The 17,868-nt window shown below is 39.3% G+C and overlaps 1 protein-coding gene across 2 annotated transcripts; it reads right to left on the minus strand.

Moving 5' to 3' along the window:
* Positions 1-3,451: 3,451 nt before the first annotated feature.
* On the minus strand, positions 3,452-5,438 carry LOC147613366 (vesicle-associated membrane protein 721-like). Of its 2 annotated transcripts, XM_086782099.1 has the most exons (5): positions 4,968-5,434; positions 4,712-4,856; positions 4,483-4,594; positions 3,935-3,997; positions 3,452-3,760 (listed from the first exon to the last, which is right to left on the minus strand). In XM_086782099.1, exons 1-5 carry the CDS (start codon positions 5,212-5,214, stop codon positions 3,617-3,619), a joined length of 711 nt encoding a protein of 236 aa, XP_086638225.1. In that variant the 5' UTR covers positions 5,215-5,434; the 3' UTR covers positions 3,452-3,616. The 2 variants fall into 2 exon arrangements, with proteins under 2 accessions (XP_086638225.1, XP_086638224.1); XM_086782098.1 differs by lacking the exons at positions 3,452-3,760; positions 3,935-3,997 and having other exon boundaries at positions 4,151-4,594; positions 4,968-5,438.
* Positions 5,439-17,868: the final 12,430 nt, after the last annotated feature.

Here is a 17,868-nt window from a genome sequence, read left to right on the forward strand (position 1 = left end):
GATGAGCTAAGATACCCATTTCCAAAAGCAAAGGAAGGATTGTATGAAAATCTTGTTAGCAGTTCTTTAGTTGATATATATGTACTTTGTACATGTGCTAGGAAGTGCTTCACAAGTTTTCGATTTGAAATTTGTGCAAGATCCAAGCTGAAGGTGAAAGTTTTTCTTATTGATGTATGATGATTCATGGTTGCACTAATTAAGTGGTATGTAACAAATGACAACATGCAACAAAGAGGCAAACATTAGAACTATAATAAAAGTTGGTTTGAAATATGTTTGCCTCTTTTGTGTGTCTTGGTAAGTCAACATATTTTGAATTGGGCCATTCTTAATGCAAACAATGATCAAGTATTGGATTTAATTTGGATCATAAGGTTAAATGCATTGGAGGTGCATGAGGTTAGTTAGTTGAAAAGTGTTTTGACTATTATTTTCAAAGAGCTTCTAATGTGTTTTGAAGAAAAAAAGGTATTGAATTACTCTTCAACACTAGAAAAAAGAAAAATCACATTCAACTTTTAAAGGTTGAAAAATAAGAGCTTGACTGAATTCAATTGCAAGCATGGGTTGATAGTAGGGTTCTAGAATTGATTATGATCAAATTAAAACTATTTGAGGGTGTTGTTGGATTTGACCATGTTGTGGACTCACATAGCACACACACAGTGAAGCTGCCAAGGCAAGACTTGTTGGTGATGGTCTCAAATTTTGTGGACTCACATAGAACACATATAGTGAAAGTGCCATGGAAAGACTTACTGGTGATGGTCTAATCTTCTATGGGTATTTTTTACATGGTTGTTTTGAGGGTAGGGTGCACACTGCATGCATACAAAGAACTGTCGTAGATCCTTACATAGATTTATGGTTTACTTATGTGTACGATCTTAGGATCTATAGTTGTAGTCAATGAATAAATTTTGAGATGCTTTTAGAGGGAAATGCTCTCATCTTTTTATGAGAAGTGAAATTGTATCCAAAATGGAGTGCACTTAATAAGATCATTGATATTTTAAACATAAAAATGGAAAAGGTGCAATTGAGTCAACAATCGGGGCGTAGCCTCTTTTTGAATAAATTTATGTGTCATAATCATTGTTATGGGTAGAGAAATAAGTGCTAAGATAATCAAAAATTGGTTTCTAGGAAGGATGTTTGAATATTGAGAATTTTTATAGTCATGTGCATTGCATAACTAGAAACATGCATTCAACAAGATGGCACCTTGGGTGTTGTCTATATAAAATTAGAGAGAGAGAGAGAGAGAGAGAGAGAGAGAGAGAGAGAGTTCACAAAAGTTGCAAATGAATTATAGAATCACACAATTATGTTTGGGTACATGAACGTATCTATCACTTTGTAAAAATTAATGTAGACTCCTTAAGTAATGAGATAAATTTTTTTAGTATACATTTGGAAAATTGACTTCAAAATTATTCGCCTAGTAGCGACACTTCAACATTTGATTTTGAAATTATTCGCCCAAATGTCATAGTGGGATTTTAGAATTTTAAAAAATAGCCCAATCATCTACACTTAAGCTCTAATTGTTGCTTGTTAAAATTTACCTTGTTTGCAAAGAAGAGCAAGTGTTCTTTCTCTGTCGACCAGGTGGAATACTTGGGATTCATAGTGTCAAAGGATGGGATTTCTCTTGACCCCGCAAAGATCCAAGCGGTTGTAGAATGGCCAGAACCAATCTTTAGATTGCATGGCTTACCCAGGAGGATAGTAAGTGACAAAGATCCCAAATTCACATCAAAATTCTGGACTGCATTCTTTGAAGCAGTAGGAACTTTGTTAGATCTCAGCACAACCTATCACCCCGAAACAGATGGCCAGACTGAAAGAGTAAATCAGGTAATAGAAGATATCCTTCGGTCATGCTATGGCAGGGAACCCAAGAAGTGGTTAAGCCATTTGCATCTGGTCGAATTTGCTTATAATGCTTCTTATCATCGAAGCATTGGGATGAGTCCTTTCAAAGCTTTGTATGGACAAGATTGCCTTACACCGTTGACTTGGTTTGACCCATTAATCAGAGTCGAAATGTCCAGACAAATGCTTGATGACATGGACTAGCAAATGCAATTAATCCGTAAAGATATAAAGCCAGCCCAAGATAGGCAAAAGTAATATGCAGATAAAAAGAGATCAGAGAGAGAGTTTGAAGAATCAGATATGGTCTTCATTCGAGTACGACCAAAAAGAAGTTCCTCATCCCCTTAGGGAAGTACAAAAAGCTCTCTCCCACATACTGTGGGCCATATGCTATTATAAAGAAAGTGGGCGATCTAGCCTATAAACTTCTTCTGCCTCCCCATCTCAAGGTACATGGCCCACATACTGTGGGCCATATGCTGTTATAAAGAAAGTGGGCGATCTAGCCTATAAACTTCTTCTGCCTCCCCATCTCAAGGTACATGATGTATTCCATGTTAGTTTGCTTAAGAAATATGTACCTAGCCCGAGTCACGTGCTTGATGATAAACAATTGATCTCTCCGACTCAAGGCCAGATGGTACTCCAACCTGAGGAAATCCTTGACGTTCGGGAGAAGATTCTCAGGAGCAGAGTCCTTAGAGAATTTTTAGTAAAGTGGAAGTTCTTCCCTCTAGAAGACGCCACCGGGGAGAAAAAAGAAGAGTTGGCGAAAGACTACCCCCACTTTGCGAGATGATGAGGACACCTCTCGTTCTTCAAGTGGGAGAGAATGTAAGATTCCTTCTCAGCCTGAATAATGAATAGGCTCTACTTCAATCCCCTGTAATCATTCCTTGTTTTTTAATACAAGAAAATATTATTTTTCCTTGTTTTTGCCTAGTGAGATGAAAATTTCTAGAGAGTGGTAATTCAATATTGAGATATTTTTGGATATATAAATTCTACAAATATCAAAAATATGTTTCCCTGAAACAGAAAATCAAAAAAAAATTCTAAGGTGCAATTGGAATTAATTAAAAATGATTTAAAAGACCTTAGTGTCTAAGGGTCAAGATTTTCTGAAATTTGTGGATTATGATCCAATTAAGGTTCCTATGGACCAATAAGATTTATCCAAGTGTTGGGATGAGATAAATCCAATGAATAAAAGAAAATACCCGAAAATGAGTAAATGCCCACATAAGATGAAGAGTTGACTGAGTACAAGATTTATTAGTTAAAAATTATGAAATATTACTAAAAAAATGAGATATTTTGGAGTAATCATACCATTTTGACACCTTGGTAAGGAAAGGGGGAGCCTTCAAGGAGGCGCCTATTTCACACGTGAAGGAGTTTTAAACTCAAAAATATTAATATATTTTTATCTCTCCTCTCTCTTGGATCAAACCAAATTAAAAAAAAGTAAGCTAAACTGGTCCAAATCTTATCCAAATTTAACCAAACTGAAGCTTTCTCCTCTATCCTTTGTAAGTGGTGGATGTCAATGATGACCAGGGATTTAGTGCCATTGTGTGGAATGGCTTAATTGCTCTTTGCGGTTCCACAAGCTCGTTGTTTTCATCCTCGGATTCCACCTCTCGTGGAAGAAGCATACAACAACAGCCACTCAAGCTGCATAGCCTTCCTGAGGCTACGTGGCGACCTTGGTCCTCTTAGTTGTGTTAAATCAACATTTGAAGCCTTTGCAGATAGCAAGCCAGACGAAGAGGATGAGCAGAATGGCAATCACAACAACTACGAGCCTCACTTTCATGTTATGTAGCCACATTCTCCGCCTCAGCTGCTTGCCTTGCCTATCGAAATTTTCAGCCTACACGTGCAAGAAAGCAACCCTCAATTAAGACGCGCCTTTTTTTTTCTCTTGGGTTTTTTTCTTCTGGTCAAAAACAAGCATACCGATGCCTTCTATTGTCGTCTAATTTTTGTCTGTTTTTGAACGTGGTGCTAAGTAAGTTTAATAATCCTTAAATTTCATGGCACATACATGGACCCTTAAAATCTCTGTATGGTCAATTAGCACCTCCATTTTCTCTCTTCCGTCAAGAATCTACATTCAATTTAAAAAAAAGAGAGAGAGAAAAGAAACGTGAGTAGGAGAAAAGAACTTTTGTAAAGGACAGCTTTTGTTAATATATTAATATATATATAACTATTGTTTTATTTAAAAAAAACAAGTTGCTAAAGATGAGGCGATCAAATCTAGTTTACAACATCATCTCTTTCCTTTCTCACGTCTCAAATACAATATTTGTGCTAATGTTTCAAATACAATATTTGTGCTTACATCTTTAACTTCAGCACGTAAGCACAAAGGCGACTTTCATGCTTTTTGTCACGTATGAGAGAGAGAGAGAGAGTAAGAGTAAGAGTGACAAACCTTCTCAATGTTTGATGGTAAGAGAAAGAGAGGGTGTGTGAGAGGAAACCTTGGGTCTTGACAAACCTTCTCAATGTTTGATGGTTTGATGGTGGGAGAGATGTGTGAGGGAAAGAGAAAGAGAGAGAGAAAGAGAAAGCGTGAGACATAGAAACCTCCTCAATGTTCGCCATCATGATGTCTTGTACTTCTGAGACTTGAGCATTTAGTGTGCTCATCTCTTTAGCATGATCAACACAATATTGCATATGCTCCTTCAACTTAGGCCTAGCAAATACATGGCATATATTACATCTACAAGTCATCAATCAAGGTAACACAAGGGGGGAAGGGGGGGAGGGGGAACAAACAAATAGCGAACATGTTCTCATGTAATATACACACCCAAAATCTCTGTCAAGGCCATGTGTGGAAACCATATGGGCCACGTTCTCCTCCCCATACCGCTTCTGAAAGTCCTGCTTGATACGCTCCAAGAATGCTAAGGGGACTTCCCTCCCAGTTGAATCGTTGGAAACAACCAAGTAAACTAAAATAATTGGCACAAAAATTTGCAATGAATTAATTAGTACAAGAAGGTTTTTAGATTATTGATAGTTTTTTTTTTTTTGGGGAAATTTAATGCGAGACAATTGCATACTGAATCCGTCCTCAACGAGGAAGTTGAAGATGTGGCGGTCGCAGGTGTAGGAAAGCATGTTGTTGCCGCCGCCGCCGCTGTCGCTGTCGCTGCTGGTGGTGGTGGTGGTAGTGGTGGGGGGGAGGTTGGGCAGGCAGTGGGCGGCGATGGTGCTGTAGGTGGCGCCCGTGAAGGCGGAGTAGTCCGCCAGCACTACGCTGCCCCTTGCCACCAAGCTGTACATGAGCGACTGCTCATGCCTCGCCATCGCGCGCTCGCACACGATCAACCCAAGCCAAAGCTTCTCAGGATCTCACAAAAAGGAAGAGCTATCTCAACTCGCACGACCAAACACACACACACACACACAGAGACGATCACAAAGCTACTCAGGATCTCACAAAAAGGCAACTCGCACGACCAAAAACACACACGCGTGGGGATCGTTGATGAACGTGAGGAGATGAATTAGTATAAATAGGGCGGAACATCTTCCGCCCACAGGAGGACCTCTTCAGCTCAGACATCCATCACTCCTTTTCCTTTGTCCGGTTCAAACGAGTGAATTCTTTATTGTCATGTATGCGCTTTTTTTTCTTCATTACCTAGACATGAAAGAGACAGGCGTAAAATTACCTTTCTCTTTCATGTCGATGTAATGGAGAAAAAAAGCGCATACATGACAATACGGAGCATGTGTACCTTCACTTGGGGCTTGGGGTTTCAACACTGAAGGAGAAAAGCAATTAGGAGCATGTGTACGAAACATGTGACCAACCTGTAGCTAAGAGGTTGCTTATATTGATGCATATTATTAGATCAAGCTTAATAACATATTTGACTATTATTTTGTCTCATATTGACTTGGGAGTTGTCCCATAAAGAGGCGGAGTGGCTATTAACTTGGGAGTTGTCTTTTATTCACACTTTACCCCACTTGTATCTGTCGTGTGTTCATCCACTTTACCTTGTCTCTCATATGTGCATAGGGTGCCATGGCATGTACTCATGGACTCATGATGCCTCCATTTCTTATGTAAGGAGGGCCACTTCTTTGTGTTCATCACCAAACCATCTTAGTGAAGCTCTTGTTCTAGGAGCCCTCATGTTTTTAGTTCTTCTTTCTAGATGTGAGAGTGGAAGAGATCCAAACCATCTTAGCGAAGCTCTTGTTCTAGGAGCCATCATCTTTAGCCATGTTTCTAGATTCGAGAGCGGAAGAGATCCCTTGTATGGTTCTTTTCTTACTCTAAATGATGAAGTGTAGTGGTGTACAATCATCTCTCTTGAAGTCTTAGCTTGTACGTACTTTAGGTAAATGCCATCATGAGTGTGATAGTTATAATTATGTTTGTCTATGGGATTGAAAGTGCATATGGTGCAAGATAGAGTGGTTGTGAGGTGTTGAGAGGTGAGAGGAAAGGTAGGAGAGGAAATCCACTAGTTTTATGAGAGTTCTCTTCTCTTATGAGAGTGCTCTCTTTCTGTATAAGAGAAGAGAGAGAGTGCTTGGTGAGATGGCACCTGCTTCTGCTTCTCACATCAACAGAAGAAGGTAGATCGACCAAATAAGTCGTTGGTGGGCTCAATGTAGTCACTGGTTAGGAAGAGATTGTTTACACCATGAGAAAGAAACTCCGGTAGTGTGTTCTTCTCAAGAATTGTTCTATAGCCTCCAATTGCTCATGCGCACACAACGTCAACCAGAGGGACCAAGACGTGTGGACCCACTAGCTCTCCAACCCCCTCGGCGTCAGAAGTTTTCCTCGTCGGATCGCCAGGCGCTTTAATCAATCTTGTTTCTTTTTATTACACCCTATTAAAGGGTGTCTTTTCTTAGGGGTCGTTCATATGCAGGTTCCCTTAAGAACATTTAAGGTGGAGAGGGGTATCATTTGGGATTCTCCTTCTTATTGCATAGTTGCAACTTCAACTTGGCAAGAGTTGTGTGGTAAGTGTAGACTTGCACGTATTTGGGTCTTCATTTGAGGGTCACATCACAAGGGTTAATACAGCTTAGAAGCTTTCACATAAGAGTAAACTTAGAACTCTTCTTAAAGCCCTAGTCTCATCCTTTAAGGAAAATAAAAAACTCTCGCCTCGTAAACTCTTTCACATAAGAGTTAACTTAGAACTCTTCTTAAACCCCATCTTTCAAGGAAAGTCCCAAAATCCCACCTAGCAAGCTCAACGTGAAGAGAGAGCGAGAGAGAAAAAAGAGGAGAAGAATGATTGATGGATACTCACACACAATCCGTCGTGCAATCACCATAAAATCAGTTGGAAATTGCCTATTTTCAGGTTTTTTTGGATAAAAGGCTGATGTTTATAAGCTTAGCTTCGTTACTACAACAAAGCCTAGTTCAAGGACAAGCATTTCAAATCCTTGTCAATAGCTTCTCCCACAGTGTTGTTTAGACCTCAACAACCCTTTCCATTTAATCAACCATTCCAATCTCAATGCTAGCTCTCAATCAACATAATTCTGGACCTTAAAATTCATTATCATCAAAGGTTGATTCTTCTTTTTTGGTGCACCAAGGATGGTAGAAGTAAAGCAATCTTCTGGACCATTCATCCTTCCCATTTTAGAATGCAATGGTCCTTGCACTTTGATGGGGCATATTCTAGATCAAAGAACAAGGGGAGTGCTAGGGTAGTTCTCACATCTCCCAAAGCTAAAATCTTCACTTTCAGACCTTCAAATTCCTCTACAACTTGTAACCAAGTAGAATACTAAGAAAAACTACTAAGCTCTCACTTTTGGTCTAGAGTAACCTAAGGACTTATAAATTTAGAGATTAAATGTATTTGGTGATTTCGTAAACTAATCTATATACAAATAAAAGGCGAGTGAAAAGTAAGAAGCTTATCTTTTGCATCACTTCATCAACAAACGTCCAACAGTTTGAAGTAGTGCACATCCATCATATTCCCTATGGTAAAAATCATGGAGTAGATCATTTGGCCAAAAGTGGATGGCCAAGATCCTTAGAGCTTTTAAAAGATACTACAAGACTCGTGGGGAGATAGAATTGTAGTACAATGGCTTGGTGGGACTACCTACTTCCAAACTTCTTTGAAGGCCCACTGAAGAAGACAAATGGACTAGGGAAAGTTTAACCAAGAGGTTTGTTAGAGAGTTTTGAATTGTTGAAAATTATGATGATGTAATGAATGCAATGGTCAATTCGAAACAACTTGTGGGAAAAAAAGTGGTGTGTTATGTTGTGATCGAGCCACACCACTCTTTTGAAGAGGTTAATGAAGTCAATATATCTAGGTGTAATATTGACAAGTAATGCTATTCTAGAAAACAACAAAGCACAAATGTGTGAGGGCCTCTACTTCTCACACAAGTATTTAACAATGGATTTGCATTAAATATTTGAGTCTTGTTTTTGTTGGCTTTAGAATACCATCATTTTAAGAGAGATTCATTCTTTGTTGGTCTTTCCTTAGTAGAAATATAGTGAAAAGTATGCAAAAGAGTGATTTTGGTACACATGAATCAAAACCATACCTTGGGCTATGATTAGTTTTTTATTTATTTATCACAAGAACGAATACAATCTTCACAATACTAATGTTATTTTATGTTTAACTTTAACTTTATTTATGTTAATATAAGTTTTATTATGTGAGGGTTATGAATATAAATGTATAATTATTATAATAAGTATCATCATATTGCTAACGTTCTCCATGGAATATATTTGTGGATCTTGACCAAAGAGGCTTGGCTAAATTTTTTATAACACTAATGTGGTCACTAGACATTAAAGTGTCCCAGGATACTTTGTGGAACTCTTTTGACACATTGGTGGTGTTTTTTTTTTGACACTTTGTGGAACTCTTTTGACACTTTGTGGAACTCTTTTGACACATTGGTATTGTATTTTTTTCTCCCTTTTATCATATAATAAAAGTATGATGGAAAAAACTTAACATTTTTTAGGTGCATAGTTTACACCTCTAGGGTTTGAAATTTAATAGCATTTGTGAAGGTAGAGTACTGATCAATTTTGAGGCTATTTTGGATGTGTAGAGTCACAAGGTTTAAATGCGCCAATAAGCCTTTGACTAATTAAATTTTTTGGAGGACTTATAATCTATATATATCATATCTATAGCATAATCCACCTTATGTTACCCTAAACTCAAAGTGACCTTAGATTTATAGCTTTGAAAATTCTTTTCTTTGAAGACATATATTTTCATTAAATTTACTTGTTTATTTTTTTCTTACATTAAAAGAACCAAATTTTACACATAGTTTCTATAGAATATTGTAAATCATTTATAAGTTTTGGGAAAACAATCATGTCTACAACTCTAGTTTGAAGCACTTCTCTTTAGAGTGAACTGAGTAAAACATACATTACTTATAAACAATTACACAGTTTCTATAGGATGTTGTAAATCATTTATAAGTTTTGGGAAACTGAATCATGTTTACAACTCTATTTTGAAGCATTTTTCTTTAGGGTGGACTAAGTAAAACATACATTACTTAAAAAACTTTACACATAGTTTCTATAGGATGTTGTAAATCATTTATAAGTTTTCGAAAAACTAATCATGTCTACACTCTATTTTGAAGCATTTTTCTTTAGAGTGGACTAATTATAGCATATAATACTTAAAAAATTAGAGCATTAGGTAACATTTTAAACATTTCAATGACTTACATACATGTTCAGGTGAGAAATGGATCGTTCCAATGTGATTAAGTATTTACAAGAGTATTATATTGGGAGCTCCAAATATATATAAATTGATCTCTAGCCAACTTTATTATACATATAGGTTTAGAGCTTGAGACTCTAAACTTTGAATTTTATTTTATTTTTATTCTTTTCTTGTTGGGAGCTACTATTATGATGGGAATATAATAGTGTAAGTCTTACGATTTTGGACCATCATATAAACATGTTGCAACATGTCAAGCATATGTTGTGGCACCACTTCCATGACCTTAAATCCATGCAGCAAGGGGAATTTTATCTTGCCATTGAGAGCAAAGTCAAGATATTTCAAATCATTATGAGGTTTTTATTGTAGCTTTTGCTAGCTATAATGACCTAAAGTGGTTACCTTGACACAAATGATCATGCACTATCACAAATAATAATCATTTGAATCTTCAGGTTAATGTTCAAAAGGGTATGTTTATCTTATAAAAACATAATCCCTTGGAGCTACTTGCAACTCGACGAAGGGGCCCATCACCTTAGGTGGTTCACACTAAGGGTAGGGAGTTTTTCTTGGTCCTACAACCTAGTGCACAAATCATGATGGTAGAAAAAATGTACGATTCACACTACAAAGATGAAACTTTCATGGTGCACTTTACATGGAGTGTTGGATATTTTGGAGTCCAGTAAGTGTCCCGCTAGTATGTGAACACTCTCTTATTAAGAGAACTTTACATTGAGTGTTGGATATTTCAGAGTCCAATAAGTGTCTAGTGGTGTGCGAACACTTTAGTTATGTTAATAATAATCATGGATCAAGCTCTCCTAAAGACAAGACATCTCCTAATCAGATTATTGGCGCAATGTGCATCGGAAGTCTTCTTTATCGGGTAGGTGAGCATCACTAGGGAGAAATACGCTTTAATCAATCTTTTTGCTTTTATTACACCCTATTAAAGGGTGTCTTACCTTAGGGGTCGTTCATATGCAGGTTCACTTAAGATCGTTTGAGGTTGTTTTTCTTACACAAGGGTTCCTCCTTGAGAGGCGTATCATTTGAGATTCTCCTATACAAGTGGGCATCTAAGGAGGTGAGGAGGTGCCATATTTAAAAATTTATTTAAAGTTTCTACAAGTGGGCATTAGCTTGTATATACTTGAGAGTGGAAGAGATCCCTTGTATAGTTCTTTTCTTACTCTAAATGATCAAGTGTAGTGGTGTACAATCATCTAAGTCTTAGCTTGTACATACTTTAGCTTAATCTCATCACGAGTGTGATAGTTATAATTATGTTTGTCTATGGGATTGAAAGTGCATGTCTTGCAAGATAGAGTGGTTGTGAGGTGTTGAGAGATTGAGAGTGATTTACTATTCCGTCCTCCCTAGAGGGATTTTTGATCTACTCCCTCAATTGTGAGGTGTTGAGAGATTGAAAGATTGAGAGTGATTTCTTATTCTGTCCCTAGAGGGATTTTGGATCTACTCCCTCAATTGGTGACGAAAAGAGTTACTACATCAAGAATCAAGCTACTCATCATCTATTTTTGGTGCTTCATACTTATGGCTACAAGGCAAGTACTAAATCTCATGAGTTTTGGAAGTTGGCTTCCAATGGCCATCTATAATTATGGTTATGGAATGGACATTGGGTAATGGATTACGGTCCGTGAAATTAGACATGGGAAAGATGATTTTATGGCTTTAAAGAGGCAAAGTTCAAAGGTTATTGTTGTGAGCGTAAATGTAAGGAGGAGTAGAAGGATGAATGCCAAAGTTAAAGGGTAGGTTCCCTGCTTGATGTAAAAAGAGAAGCCACATGGGATGATTGGGAGAATCATCGAAAAGTGGAGAGAATCAAGGAGAAGAAAATGGATCTGGATTCTTCTACATGGAGCTATATAATGATGTACTCACACACTTGGTAAAAAATGATTAATGAGATTGATGCTTTCTTGTTTAGCTTATCTTCTTTGCATTAAGTTTTGTGATTAGTCTCTAATTAGCGAGTGTATTAATCATGAGCCTCCTTAGATCCACAACCTCACAGTGGTATGAGAGAAGGATGATTCTATTTAGGCGACAACATCACCAGAGACGAGAATAGAAGGCTTTCAAATAGAGCACAAGTCAAGCAGCCCAGCTAATGCCACATTTTCAAGGTCAATCCACCCATGCTAATAGAAAGTTAGCCATGCAGCCGATGCTGGCTGTGCGCATAGTTGATCAACTCCTCATTTTTCAAGTGGGTAAGCGGCTTGGAAGCTAGCTCAAACGTGCACACATTGACAACTATAGTCTCAAGGCATTCTCAAGCAGGTGTGGGATTCAGAGGTGTACTTAAGTTTCTATGTATGACCACTAGTGCCTTGGTGGTCAATAAAGCGATGACCTCACCTATAAGCTTGCTAATTCTAGATAAGAGCTTGTTTAAGAGCTTCGCCTATTCACTAGGCACGTTTTTATGATGCTTTGATAGCCATTGTTTGTACAATTTACAAGGTCTGAAGGTTTGGTCTCATGCGAACTAGAGTCTCGAACTACCCGCATGTGCTCCCGCTAGGGTTTAGCAGAATCCCTCGCTTCTTCCATCTCCTCTCGCCGTGCGGCTACTTTCCTGGCCATCTCTTCTCCAGCAAGCGTCCCTCCCTTGGGTGCATGGGCACCGAGTGGAGGGGAAGCCCCACTTTTCTCAGAGTGCAGGTGTCCGCCGCCGCGCAGAGCTTGCTTCCAGTCAAAAACGTTCAAATTTCGGATTACCAGTAGTTCCCTCAATGGCCTCCTACCATGGACCCGAATCGAGATGCACTGATGAAGTACAACTAGGTGATTAAAGACTTCTTGGTCACCAAGAAGAAATTGGAGGAATCCATGCTAGAGTAGAAGAACTGAACCTATTGCTGTGTTGCAGAATCAAGTAGAGGAAGGTGCATAGACTGCCAAGAAGACACAAGCAAAAGATACCCTCCATTCAGGTAATCTTGTTTCCACTAAACCTCTGGTTTGCTTGCCACCAAATTTGGTTCATTCTATGGAAAAGGATTACACAGCCAGATGCATGGTAGGATTGCTTTTTGGTCCTAGGCCCCCCGTAGATTTCCTGAGAAACTAGGTTAGAGACAACTGGTTAGCTATTTGAATCGAGGTTGAAATTATCCAAGCACTCCCCAATGGTAACTACATTTTTCTGTTCAAAGACCGGAGCATGGCACTCAAAGTCATGGGGCCTGGCCAATGGATGTACAGAAACATCCCCTTATGCTTCTTCAGCTGGTCCAAAGATCTCAACCCCCATGGTTCCAAGTCCTTAGCCTGTCCCATGTGGGTGGAACTCCCCAATCTACCTTTTTACCTATACCGTGGATTAAAAAGATCTTGTCCCCTTTAGGCAAAGTCCTAGGTATGAGACCAAAAAATGAATACAATCCTGCATTGCATCCTCAAATATTAGTGGAAGTGGATCTAGACAAACCCCTAATAGATGAAATTGAGATTAATTGTGGTGATTACAACATTCAGTAGAAAATTTTATACAAGCACCTTCCCGATGCCTGCTTCCATTGTGGAAAGCAAGGGCATGTTATCAGCGAGTGTCCTTCCAAATACACCAACCTGACCACCACCAGTTCTCATGTCCAACAACCACCAATTCTCATGTCCAACAACCTACCAACATCAAAATCCAACCCATTAGAGTAAGTAATAGTCAGGCCATTCCCCCCCTCCCAAGCTCCCTCTACTTCAAAGGACAAAGGAGATAAATTCATCATCCCCAACAAGAGGAAGACTTTCAAATAGAATAGGTCTGGCCACCAGAAGGCATTTGCTAACTCCTATGCCTTACTAGACAATATCTCTGACCCACAGGACTCTGTAGACTCCCAAGAGTTTATCCAAGCCACTCCCCTGGATAGATCCAGAATTCTAGCTGAAACCAATCAAATGAATCATGATCAACTGCTCCCTACACAACCAATAGTGGCAAGGCAGTTGGGAGAGGACAAAAACAGGGTTTATCATTATCTGTCTGATATAGAAAATGTCAACCCTAATGAAATGGAAATAGTAAAAGAATTGAAAAGAGTTCATACCTTGGTTGGTTCAACCACCCCACAATCTAGCTCTAAAGTAGGACCTAAAAAGGTCAACACTCATAAAAAAAACAAGGCAGACTTGACTTCATAGCCTTATTTGAAGTCAAAGTCAGTGGGTCATAGCTAGAGAAAAGGCTACACATCATCTCTAAAGACCTCATTTGGATCTACACTGCCCACTCTCAGGGCTCTGGAGGAGTGGTTGTGGGAATGCATATAGACCATTCAGAATGAGTGAAGGATGTAAGGATTGACATGTTTGCTCTCAGTGGGCTACATTTGAACTGACTATTTTCTCCTACATTGGCATCTATGTTGGAGGAACACAAGCTAATAGAATCAGAACTTAGATAACATTGAGAATTGTCCTTGAACCAATCATCTTAATGGGGGATTACAATATGGTGGAATCTAGAGAGGATACATTCAAAGGTCTGGGATAAATCCTCAAAGGGGCTCAGCTCCATGAATGGTAGTGCACTATTGACCATTTTGGGTTGTGTGACCTGGAAAATACTGGGGACTTCACGTGGCAAAATTATGCATAGGGGTAATTGATCAGAAAGGCTGGGATGGATAGAGGATATGTTAGCAAGAACCTTGGAAACTCTTTTGTTGTGAATGCAAATCTAATGTCTCCACTGCCTCTTAGATCATTACCCCATTATCTTACTCTTGGACAATCATGACAAAAAGGTGTAAAACTAGTGGTTCCACACCGATCCTGCTTTGTTCAAGATGCCTATTGTGAAAGAGGAAGTGAAATGAATTTGGATTGACTTCTTTAGATGTGATCTCACTCCTTCCAAGGGCTTGGAGTCTGGCCATCAAATCTATTGAATCTCTGCTGATATGCACCAGAAAAGAGGTGACAAGAATCATAAGAGAAATGCTATGCCTTAAACTAAAGGAGCTGGAAGATACTGCAAATAAGGATGATGCTGTGAAGAGTTCTAAAATTGTTCATGTAGTGAACGATTTTCTGCACGTTCATGATTCTTAATTTTTTCAGACCTCGTGGCGTCAGAGGTGCCAGGATAAGGCCACCTATTTTGGCAAGGTAATCCTGTTAATCGCACCGTTGATGTTGTCAGGAGCGGTTCACAGCATGAAGTTGCAGAAAATGGTTCACGTCGTGAACATTTTCCTGTAGTTTCACGTGAACTTCCTACATCGACTAATGTGATTCTAGGTGCAAAATACTTATCAAATAGTTTCCAAAATTATTGTGCCACGTCTAAGGAGTGGAATACAAGTTTAAGGCACAGTTAATGGCTCTTTATTTTTTAAATTTTTGTGAATTTTTTAAAAGAAGAAAAAAAGAACAACTTACTCGTTCACGTTGATGATTCCAGTGATGCAAATATCAAAATTAACTAGAAAAAATAGTGAATCTCTATTCTAAGACCACTCCACCACACACATACACAACAAACACAACCAATTTCTCATGATTTTTTACTTCCACACAAATCTTATCCATTTATTTCCTACACAATTAATTACCAGAATGTAAAGACAATCATGAATTTTATGCAATGGGAGCTAAAACTCCAAGAGGAAGGAAGCAACAAAGGTGTTTCCCCGACAGCGACGCAAAAAATGTTATGGGTGTGGTAATACCTCCAAGATGGAACACTATTCACCTAAAGATGGAAGAGCAATAGAACACAACTGTCGTAGGGTACTTACCAATGCTTCAAACTTGAGTCCCTTGAGGCCTCCAAGCTCACCTGTTAAGCTCCAAACCTCCAAGCTCCACCTCCACGCTGTCACCAATAGAGTCGCTCACACCGTCGCATAAGGCAATCGCTCTCCCATACAAGCATGAATCATACAAGCACAGAAGAGGTGCAAATGCTAGAACGCTCTCTCTTAATCTCTCTTAAGACACAAAGAAGAGCTCTCAATAGCACAAAGGGGGATTGTCTCTTTTCATTATGAGAAAATGCCTTCTATACATTTGGCCCTTATTCACACTTGGGCGCCCAAAACTTATTTAACTAAGGCCTTAGGTGGCCAATATCTCACAATGTACAACTTTTATAGTGCCTTCTCATGAAACTTACTCAATTGGAGGAGCATACTTGTTAATCCAAAATGGGATTAACACTTGCCACTATATTGGTTGTGTAGGGAGCAGCTGATCATGATCCATTTGATTGGTTTCAGCTAGAATTTTGGATCTATCTAGGGGAGTGGCTTGGATAAACTCTTAAGAGTCTACAAAGTCCTTTGGGTCAGAGATATTGTCTAGTAAGGCGTAGGAGTTAGCAAATGCCTTCTGGTGGCTAGACCTATTCTGTTTGAAAGTCTTCCTCTTGTTGGGGATGATGAATTTATCTCCTTTGTCCTTTGAAGTAGAGGGAGCTTGGGGGGGGAATGGCCTGACTATTACTTACTCTAATGGGTTGGCTTTTGTTGTTGGCAGGTTGTTGGACAAGAGGATTGGTGGTGGCCAGGTTGGGGTATTTGGAAGGACACTCTTTGATAACATGCCCTTGCTTTCCACAATGGAAGCATCCATTGGGAAGGTGCTTGTATAAAATTTCCTTCTAAATGTTGTAATCACCACAATTAATCTCAATTTCATTTATTAGGGGTTTGTCTAGATCCACTTTCACTAATTTTTGAGGATGCCATGATGCAATATCATACTCATTTTTTGGTCTCATACCTAGGACTTTGCCTAAAGGGGACACGATTTTTTTTATCCACGGGCAAAGATAAAAAGGCAGATTGGGGAGTTCCAAGATTGTACTCATTTTTTGGTCTCATACCTAGGACTTTGCCTAAAGGGGACACGATTTTTTATATCCACGGGCATAGATAAAAAGGTAGATTGGGGAGTTCCATGGGATAGGCTGAGGGCTTGAGACCTTGGGGGTTGAAATCTTTGGACCAGCTGAAGAAGAAAAAGGGGATGTTTCTGTACATCCATTGTCCAGACCCCATGACTTTGAGTGTCATTCCCGGGTCTATGAACAGAAAAATTTAGTAACCATTAGGGAGCGCTTGGATAAGTTCAACCTCGATTCCAATAGCTACCGAGTTGTCTTTGACCCAATTTCTCAGGAAATCTACGAGGGACCTAGGACCAAAAAGCAATCCTACTACTAGGCATCTGGTTGTGTAATCCTACTACTAGGCATCTGGCTGTGTAATCCTTTTCCATAGAATGAACCAAATCTAGTGGCAAGCAAACCAGAGGTTTAGTGGAAACAAGATTACCTGAATGATGGGTGTCTTTTGCCTTGGCAGTCTCTGCACCTTCCTCTACTCCATTCTGCAGAATAGCAACAGGTTCAATTCTTCTACTCTATCTCTAGATTCCTCCAATTTCTTCTTGGTGACCAAGAAGTATTCAATCACCTAATTGTACTTCATCAGTGCATCTCGATTCGGGTCCATGATGGCAGGAGGCCACTGGGGCGCTCTGAGTAAAGTGGGGGTTCCCCTCCACTCGGTGCCCATGCACCCGAGGGGGGGGAGCTTGCTGGAGAAGAGTTGGCCAGGAAAGTAGCAGCACGGCGAGAGGAGATGGAAGAAGCGAGGGATTCTGCTAAAACCTAGCAAGCAAGTGCATGATGCAGGTAGTTCAGGACTCTAGTTTGCATGACAAGACCAAACCTTCTGACCTTTTAAACTGTACAAATAAAGGCTATCAAAGTGTGGTAAAAATGTGCCTAGTGAATAGACGAAGTTCTTATTTAAAATTAGCAAGCCTATAGGTGAGGTCATCGCTTTGCTGACCTAGGGCACTAGTGGCCATGCATCAAAACTTAAGTGCACTTGCAAATCCCACAACTACCCAAGATTGTCTTGAGCCTATAGCTGTTAACGTGTGCAGGTTTGAGCTAGCTGCCAAGCCACTTACCGAGTTGAAAGATGAGTAGTTGATCAACTATGAGCACAGCTAGCATGGGCTCCATGGCCAAAGGGGTGCTGATTGCAGATGCCAAAATGAGGCGCTATTTGATTTCTATCAACATTCGATTGACCTTGAAAATGTGGTATTAGCTAGGCTACTTGACTTGTGCTCTATTTGAAATCCTTCTATTCTCATCTCTGGTGATGTTATCGTCTAAATAGAATCATCCTTCTTTGATACCACTATGAGGTTGTGGATCTAA

This window comes from Cibotium barometz, chromosome 44 (assembly GCF_041138505.1).
Source record: "Cibotium barometz isolate CiBa-2024 chromosome 44, ASM4113850v1, whole genome shotgun sequence".
Taxonomy (NCBI): domain Eukaryota; kingdom Viridiplantae; phylum Streptophyta; class Polypodiopsida; order Cyatheales; family Cibotiaceae; genus Cibotium; species Cibotium barometz.

What these genes read in the sequence shown, in the direction of transcription:
- LOC147613366 (XM_086782098.1), bottom strand. Translation starts at nt 5,214, where the DNA reads ATGGCGAGGCATGAGCAGTCGCTCATGTACAGCTTGGTGGCAAGGGGC. An exon ending in CCTCGTTGAGGACGGATTCA is followed by an intron (nt 4,857 to 4,967) that starts GTATGCAATTGT and finishes CAATTATTTTAG; the next exon opens with TTTACTTGGTTGTTTCCAAC. An exon ending in GGCCTTGACAGAGATTTTGG is followed by an intron (nt 4,595 to 4,711) that starts GTGTGTATATTA and finishes TGTATTTGCTAG; the next exon opens with GCCTAAGTTGAAGGAGCATA.